General features: G+C 37.0%; 1 protein-coding gene across 1 annotated transcript; it reads left to right on the top strand.

Moving 5' to 3' along the window:
* The first annotated feature begins 147 nt into the window (after positions 1-147).
* On the top strand, positions 148-9,190 carry LOC115921182 (NACHT, LRR and PYD domains-containing protein 3-like). The gene is made up of 4 exons (XM_030978397.1): positions 148-418; positions 5,018-5,316; positions 6,001-6,051; positions 7,584-9,190. The coding sequence occupies exons 1-4, from the start codon at positions 324-326 to the stop codon at positions 9,188-9,190; spliced, it is 2,052 nt and encodes a 683-aa protein (XP_030834257.1). The 5' UTR covers positions 148-323.
* The last annotated feature ends 609 nt before the right edge of the window (positions 9,191-9,799 follow it).

Raw genomic sequence — 9,799 nt, forward strand, 5'->3', positions numbered from 1 at the left:
TTAGGCGCTATACAAGCACTGTAATTATTATTGGCATAGTAGCACACACATGCTTTAGCAGTCACGCAAAACAAACACTCACAGATTATTATTCAATAAAATCTGAGAATGTGTACTATTATTTAGATCTATTAGGAATAAATCATTGGCAAAATCATTCCATAAATTGGGGTAAAAATAATTATTCCACCATTTTGACCAACAGTGTACATGCATATGCCCCAGACAAACATTGAACCCCCATATGGTGTAGCCCATGTTTGTGATTATTTTTCATATATGTATCTCTATACTTTCTCTATATTTTTCATATACGTATTCATATGTTGACATTTCTCCTCAGCACGATGGGAAATGCATGTAGGCTGCGAACCGAAGAGATGACTGAACCCTCGAGTGATGACACACCAAGTGAAAGGTACAGACATGTTTAGCTGCACTTTAGATACATGTATAAGGCCCCCCCCCCTGAACCCTTGGATTAAAGACCGTCAATACGACTGGGCCAGAGGGGATTAGACTACACAGCGAGGTCACTGACAGGTGGCTATCTCATTAACTCAGCTCTCAACTAACATAAGAAAAAGAGGATCATTGGGGACCAACAGGCACCGATTGGGGAAGTTTTCTATATAGAGGGAGCAATTAGCTACAAGTAGGACACTGGGGCTTTAAGGGTCGTGTGAATTACCCAGTATACCACTTTTATCATTGGACGTACATGCACATGCATGTAGTGCTATAGGATCCGGGATTTGAGGGGTACACAACATATCTGAAGAGCAGGCAAACAAAACAAAGGAAAGCACAGTTACCCCATTCTCTTCAAAATTTTGAAGGAGGACATTTGTGGGTGGTTGAGTAGTTAAAGTATGCCACTTTGACTTGGGTTGCTGGAGGGAGAGGGGGCATTACATGTAGCTAGTTATGCCTCTTCCTCCCAATCTGCCATTGTTATGAACTATAGAGGGTCTATTACATAGCTGTGTACAACGCTATTGTAACTACTTTCTAAAAATCAACCTCGAGCAATGTCAAAAGCCTTATGCGTCACCTATTTCAATGTGTGAACAAGGCAATGAAGTATTATGTAATCCAAACATTTGAGTTTCTTTTTCGAAAGTAGATGTGATCATTCTACTTCTCATGCTATACTACTTTTTATTAATAAAATTGCGTCCGCTCTTGACGACCGCTGTCATACTGTAGGATTATTTTTGGATTTTTCCAAGGCATTTGACACAATTGATCATAACATTTTGTTTTAAAAACTTCAGCATTTTGTTGTCAGGGGTAAGGCGTTGGAGTGGTACAAAAGTTACCTCAGTAGTCGTACATAGTTTGTTTTATTAAATGGGATTGCATCGAGTGTCAAGCCTGTCACGTGCGATGTTCCTTATGGATCTCTTTTAGGGCCTCTACTATTCATAACATATATAAATGACTTCAAATTTTAGTCCGGACTATTGTCATTTATACTATACGCAGATGACTCAAACATATTTTATTCTCATCAGAATCCTCAAATTCTTGTTGAAACTGTAAATTCGGAACTTGAGAATATTGCACAGTGGATTTTTGCGAATAGACTGTCACTGAACTTGGAAAAAAACTAATTTTATATTATTTAGCAATTCAATCTCCGATTTACCTGGAGATATCTATTTCAACAATGTTAAAATTAAGAAAGTAAAATCGACCAAGTTTCTTGGCCTGTTTATCGATGATAAAATGTCCTGGAAATACATACAAATTATTTGTGTTCATTACTATCAAGAAATGCTGGTGTGATATACAAACTGAAACCTGTGTTTCCATCATATGTATTGCAAATGTTGTACTCTACTTTTATGTTGCCTACTTGAACTATGGTATTCTTGCCTGGGGTAGTTCATTGAAACTTCAACTGGACAAACAATCTTGGTTGTTCAAAAAAGAGCAATACGAACAATTTGCAACATACCTATTTGCGATGTTCCTATTCGTAATCACTCGAGCCCTCTTTTTTTTAATACTAAAGTACTGAGAGTTCAGGATATTTTTAATTTACAATTAGGCTGCCTCATGTTTCAGCTGAATAACAACGAACTGCCCCAGGCACTATCTTATTTGTTTAAGAAAAGAAATCAAGTCCACGAATATCCTACCCGACAGGTGTTTTTTCTATCACCTTCCTAGAACGTGAACACGCTTTGCTCAAAATACCTTAATATATACAGGTCCTAAGTTCTGGAATTCTCTCGATTCTGTGATTGAAAGGTCTGTAAGTGTACATGTATTCAGAAGAAAATTGAAAAGTTATTATTTGAACACATGTTGTCATTCCTCATACCTGACTATTCTTGTCTCCAAGCTGTATACTTTTGTTCATTACAATGAGTAACTAACGGTATGACTATACCAACTATGTTTATAATATACTCATATCGAGAACAAACTATATTGTAATATTGTTTCAATAAGCTGCAGATATATTCCCTTCCCTTTTCCTTGTCTTTTGTAGTTAGTTGTGAGTATCGGTTCATGTATCCCTGTAATCTCACTTTCCCTGTTTTAGCGTGTATTTGTATTTTATAAACTCTACTTTAGTTAATTATGTCATTTGTAGTTTAAGGAGCCTATCCACAACAAGCTCTGCTTTTCCATAGGCTCCGCCACTATATCTCTTAAGTTCAACTTAATGGACAATATTCTGAATAGTGTGTACCGGTAATATATGTACATGTATATTATAATCATTTTCAATATGTTGTTACACTCTTTGTAAATGAGATATCGTGGAAACCAATATCTATCTATCTATCTATGTTCAGTTGTATGTTGCTCATCAGAAATAGGTGTTTGTTTGTTTGTTCTTTAACTAAGTTTTCTTGAGTCATAGTTTGGATGTATTTTGTAAAATGGAGCCTGACCGTAATTATATACATGTACATGTATAGTACATTGTTGTACTAGCTATACAAGAATTTATCTTTGACTGTGTATACTGTTTTAGAACATTCAAAAACAAAACTTTTCAGAGTGATATGATTTTCATCCACTGCGATGAGATTGAGAAATCATGGGCAGCCAACAGGAGATCACGTCTTGAATTCATATCTTTTAAAGCCTGTCTGCACTAGTTTAGCTAGGAGGGATTAGACCTCCTAGTGTGGTCACTCAATTAACATAGGATAAAGAGGATCATGGGGGACCAACGGGCACCGCTGAGGCATAATTGTTTTCTATATAGAGGGAGCAAGTACCTACAAGTTGAATAAAATGTACAAACGAGCAATTTAACTTCTAAGAAATATGTAAAGATATTGAAAGATGGAATTTAGTGAGATGAAAGAAATATTTGAAGATATTGAAAATTGACAACTAAGAAACATTTGAAGTCTAATTGAAAAATGGAATTTAGTGAGATGAGAGATATTGCCATCAGTGACATGATTGCCCTCTATACCCATTGTACAATAGTGTTTGTTCGCATTATGATCATTTCCCAGTATTTCCCAGTATTTCTCGGGAAATTGCCAACCCTGCATGCATTACCATAACATGCCATGGAATCTTTTTCTAGAGGCTTTTTGTTATGTTTGGCTGGTCTATTATATCATTATAATAGCCTAATAGTCCACTCCAAATTTTATTAAACCGAAACGGAAATTCTTTTTGCCCAATTGATCGTGAGCCCGGCAGCCACTGAGCAGCGCCAGATCGACGTTGCTCTATCCCTTATTGTTGAACGCCAAACAAGGTAGCAACAACTCCCATCTTTTAACGTCTTTTAATGACACCTATGTAAGAAAGGATATACGTATATACACCCTGTATGTATATATATATATATATAGGTGTCGTTGACGAGTGGATATGTCACCGGACTGTGGATCACAAGGTCCGCGGTTGAAGTCCCACCGCGGCACTAATGTCCTTTGGCAAGACATTGATCTACATTTGCCACTCTCCACCCAGATGTTAATTGGGTACCCGGTAGGATGCGAAAGTTAATATGCTTAGATTAGCAAGTGTGCGCTTGTAAAAATTACGCCTGGCTGGAATGCTTCCCAGGGAGTGAAGAATGTGCATATACTGTGTGCGGGTAAGCCTGAATCCAATGACCGGGGTAATAATATATATATCTGTAAAGCGCTTTGAGAGGGCCTTCGGTCCTGAAAAGCGCTATATAAAAACTAGCTGTTTTTATTATAGAAAGCCCCATGAAGGGATCGTATTCTATATCGTAAGAGAACGACATTGCAGTTAAAAGAGTAGAATTCTTCTCAGTCTAAAACATGAATTAATGGTTCAGTTAAAATATTTCATATTCTATTTGATTGAAACCACCACTAACCTGATTAAGTATATTTGAAGTATTGAAATAGTCATTAAATCCAAGAATACAACCAGCTCACATAAGGTTTAATTTGGAAATGAAGAGAGGTTAACTCTGTTTAATGACTTCAAAAACCTGTGACATAAAATATAAAGCAGGAAGGAGTTGAAAATCGATTAGAATATTTTGTTAAATTTTTGACGTTATGGAATTTGTGATAACCAATGAATAGAAGGCTTGATTATCTGTGTAGTATAACTTTAAGTTTAAAATGCTTTAATTCTGTGCTTTTTATATTCCAGCGGTCAAACATTGAGTCAAACACATGGATTCGATGATATCATCAAAGTAGCAAACACTATATCAGATGATGGTGATTTAATGAAGCTTGGTATTGAGCTTGGAGTCCAGATTCCTGATAACAAACTGGCATTAGATACGAATTGGGCAGGAGGTAGAAAGACAAGTAATGGTAATGTGATGATGCTTCAGAACTGGGCAGAGACAGTCAAACCATCCAAGCAACTTCCTATTTTTAGAGCTGCTCCAAAAAAGGCGGGCTTACTAGAGGTGGAAGCGACAAAGCAGCTGCAGTTACTGTTTGCTAAAATCTTGTTGATGTTGCAATTTTACTATGTAACGATTATATATAATCAACACGGTTTCCTTTCCTACCTATACATATTCTATATACAGAATGGGCTCAGTGGCCAATGTTGATTTCGACGACATCTTGAAGGAGATAGCCAAGGCCCTGTACAAAAATTCAGACATCGATGATCTTGGAAAAGCCTTGGGATTTGGGCCTGGAGATATTGGTCGCACGATTCAAGAAAACACCAATCAAGGAGGGAATTATATGGGAACATTGGATTTGCTCAGGATGTGGCAAAATAGACACACACCTTCGACTGAAAAGGTGGCATTGAGGTCTGCACTAGTAAAAGCTGGATTTGATAACCTGGCAGACCAATATCTAAGCACTTCCGTACCCGGTAAGAGATTCTTTAGAGACAATGGTTCAATAATGTGTTTCATACAGAAAATAAGCCAACAACCAAAGCAGATCATGGAAATGATAGTGGGGCGGCCTAACGTCAAATTTAAGGCCAATTGTGCATCTTGGGATAAAAGTATCAAATTTGGTATTCAGGTAGTCAAACATTTTCGAAGGAAAACTTGATGTTGAGACCTCTCAGATTTGGCCCTTGAATATCTTTCAAAATGACTCCTTCAGGGCACTTTTTCCGTGTAACATATTTGTCCAAAATTAAAATATTTCAGCAAATCTGAGTTAGTAAAATGTCTTGTCTGTCAAAAATCATTATTTTCAATTTCCAATCAAGAACGTCATGATAATTTAAATAAATCATATTTACTCAGAATATTGATCTTTCGTTTGTACCAAACGAAAAGTAAACAAGTGTAGTGTTGTCAGGGCTGGTTGTAGTTTTAACCAAAAAAAACACCACAAAAATATCAAATTTGTATTACTGTTCACAATATCAACCTCTTTTAGAAGATTCAGGTCATAGTTCAATTGAATCTTTTTTGTGAGGCAGAGATACAAGAGAATCATTACACCAAGTACATGATAATAAGATATTCAAACCTTTCCACAATATTAGAAATTGTTATTTAGTACTATTAAAAGTTATTTTTTTAAATATCATCAGCAGAATCTGCAAAATTCACTGTACAACAAACAGAAGACCGTTCCAAAAATAAAGGTGAGAAATCTATTTTGTTTTTATAATAACTGAATGTTAAAAAAGGGTAAAACATTTTCTCTTTGTATCTGAGTATCTATTTCAAAGCTCAAACTGCTCTCACGGCAGTCCAGAGAGGAGCACTCCGTTTGATTGCACATGCAATTATTACAAAAGAAACTGGCTTAAAAAAATTAACCCCTTCTATCATCGAGTTAACACAAAAAAATTATGTGAGGTAATATTGATAATATTAACAAAATTATCTTTGATCCAATCTAGCTTTATTTACGAAAGATAGTGAATGCGCAATTTATGGACGAGGCACTTCCGGAATTATTGTCAATGTTTTCCAGAACAATATTCATCTTCAAAAACATTTTAGGGGTAAATCTTTGCAGAAGTGTGTGTTTAATGACGTCCTCTTTCACATCATTATAGAATTGATGTGAAATTTTGCCATCAAGATCATGAGTTCAATTTTTTTTTTTTAACTTTTGGCCCCCAACGCTGTAAATTTCTCATTATTGTTAAAAATAATCAATTGATAACACATATTAGGTATAATGTAATGGACAATGCTCATATTTTTTAGCTTGTGAACAGTTTCTGACTTTGACACCTGTATTTGCTTTAATAATTGTACTTTTAACAGTATAATTGCCTTTATAGCGTTGTTGAGCAGGATACCTTTCATGATTTGACGTCTTTGAAATGTTTGTTTGGGGATTTAACAGATTTTCCCCATTTAATGTGTTTTCTCTGCTGTTTTTTCCTCTGAATACGGTTTTGTAAAGTTGTCATTATTATTCAGCCACCTTCCCCATAATAATTAATTGAAACTAAAATTTGGGAATATATTAAATTGTCAGATGTAATCTTTTCAAACTTACTTTTCAAACTCACTTGTTTAAGTAAGTTTTTAGTAACTTCCTACAGTCCTACTTTCACACTGCACGGTGAAACAAATGACACACCATTATTGATAATTTATCTCATAAGGGTAGATAAGAGTCTCTTTACATAGTATTGCCATAATGTTAGTAAGAGCTTTCAGAAACAATTTACCGTTCAATTCTCCCTAGAAACTGTTATTTCTGGTTTTCAGTCAATAACTGGTCAAAATGTCCATACACATGGCGTCTTGACAACCATTCTCTCACTCACACTGTCCTTGCTTTTCTTTTCCTACCCCTCTGAAATTGCGCATTTAAAAGCAAAGTCCCACGATCATTAACTTATACGCATATAAATCTGAGCCAGTGGCATATCCAGCTAGATTGATAAACCAAGAGAGAATCCCACCCGACTGAAAAAAAAGCTAGAACCTTGGCTGCTGAAGACAGCCCTGCATACCCACTGCAAATTTGATTTTATTAATTTTAAGGGGAGGGGGTCTGTATGCCAGGTTTATCCTTAGCCCATACTTAATCAGCAGAACCTGTTTACAGAAACAGCAATACATTATCAACTTCCTTGGCAGTGATTTCAAACCAAGAATCGAATTTTCTTACATCATTATTTTGCAATGATGCTCTTCTCTTTTTCCTCAGGTGACAATGAGGCGATGCCAAGGGACATGATGAAATTAAGAGAACAACTGAAAAGAAGATATCGCAAGAAATTTGGTCAGATCAAAACATCGCCTGTGGACTCTGAGTCACGGACATGGCTTCAGCACATCTATGTCAGTCTCGTCCTGATTTTGGGATTGGAAGGGGAAAAGGAGGAGCCAATAGATTATGATGGGTTGTTTAATTTTATAAAAACTGACACACCGAAAGGTTTTGTAACACGATTAGCTTTCATTGGAGAAGCTGGTGTAGGTAAATCGACGCTGTTTGCTAAGATAGCTCTTGATTGGGCTGAGGGTAAAATTCTTCAAGAAATCAATCTGCTTTTTCTTGAATCATTTCGAGAGATTAAAGAGAGCCGATTCTTTGGGGATACTGTCATGGCCCATTTCCCAGATGACTCAGAAATAAAAGGGGAACGGGTCGACGCATATGTGAGGAAAAATCCGAGAAAAGTTCTAATCCTTTTGGACGGACTAGATGAGGCACATATGAACATCAAAAAGCCAAACTGCAATGACGCTATCGTATCGATCGTAAGAGGAGATCGATTCATTGATACCCCAGTTGTCATCACAACCCGTCCTTTTGGAGCTGATCAGATCAAGAGCATCGTGACGATTAATGACCACTATACGTTTGGTAAGGTTAAGGGCTTCACAAAGAAAAACATGTCAACATATATTAAAAACTATTTCAAAGATGATTCTCAGTCTGCTTCGACCCTCATTGACTTCATTAATACAAACCAAGTGGTTTCTGAGTACATGGCACCGTTCCCGATATTCTGCTGTATGCTATGTTGCCTGTGGAAAACGCCATCTGGGCGGGAAAATATTCAGGCAATGGAAACATTCTCGCAACTCTTGAAGCGTCTTGTCTTCTCACTTCAAGAGCAATACTCTTCCAAACAAAATGAATTAGAAGAGGGCTATGGAAGCCGCATGGAAAAAGCTGATGAAAGTATGAAAGAGCTTGGTTGTATCGCATTTCAAGGTCTGTTGGATAAAAAGCTCATCTTTGATGAAAACGCGTTTGGCTTATGCACAGAAGCTGCAACGACTGCATGCGAGGTCGGGATTCTTAGCATGGAAAAAAGGCCAGCACCCTTGCAAATCAGAGAAAGTCAGCGAAAGCAATTCATCCAGGAATTCTCTTTTCCTCATAAGTTGCTGCAGGAGTACATAGCAAGTTTCCACCTTGCATCGCTGTTCCACAAAGATTGTCGAGAATTCAACAGAATCATGGCAGACACTCTTTTGAAAAACGACCGGTACGAGGAATTCAGATATGTCTTGTACTTCACTGCAGCTCATGGAGGTGAAGTAGGAAAGTCGGTCCTGGAAGCTCTATGCAAGAAAGTTGATGACATGGGATTCATCTTTAAGGTTGCTTTTGAATGTCATGATTCAGAAGCCATTGATCCCGTCAGGAATCTTTTGAAGACAAATGCATATCTTGTGTTAGATCATTCAATCAATGCACTTGTCTTCACACTGGAGCCAATAGGGAAAGAAGTAGTAAGTTCCGTGAATAGAATTATAGATGTATCTCATTTTCATTTATATAGTTGTGAAATGTTATAACTAGGCGTCGTGGCGTGCGCCTGTAATCCAGCTAACAATGTAAGTTACAAAGTGATTCAGCCGAGGACGCAGGTTTGAAGCTGAATCACGTCTTTCGGATGGTGACGTTTAAAGGTCTGTCCCCAGATGTAAATAATCAAATCTGATTGATACACGTATGTAAAAACACAATACACACTGACACACACAGATGTTGAGGGAATACTGTCAACACAGATGTTGAGGGAATACTGTCATCTGCTGAGCCGCCAGTGTTTATATGCAAATTTTGCTACATAGAAAATACAAATACAAGAGACCTACACAATATGTTGTCTTTTTTTCTGTTTTACTGACCGATAATCTTTTAGAACCTGCCATGTTCTCCTGTTGTTATTGGGTATTATAGCAGGCTGCAAGGTGTAATTATAGTCTCATACAAGAGCGAGAGTCATATCATCGTTTTACCTCTTCCGCATATAAGTGTAAAACTTGACTTTCTGTAAAAAAAGAAGAAGGAAGGACAACAATACCACATGGCAATTTTAGAGCAATGAAACACACACACACGGACACACACCCACAGTCACATCCTTCACGGGAAATAGATCACCCAACCAAACAAACTTA

Source organism: Strongylocentrotus purpuratus, unplaced genomic scaffold (genome assembly GCF_000002235.5).
Source record: "Strongylocentrotus purpuratus isolate Spur 01 unplaced genomic scaffold, Spur_5.0 spur5_scaffold_1, whole genome shotgun sequence".
Taxonomy (NCBI): domain Eukaryota; kingdom Metazoa; phylum Echinodermata; class Echinoidea; order Camarodonta; family Strongylocentrotidae; genus Strongylocentrotus; species Strongylocentrotus purpuratus.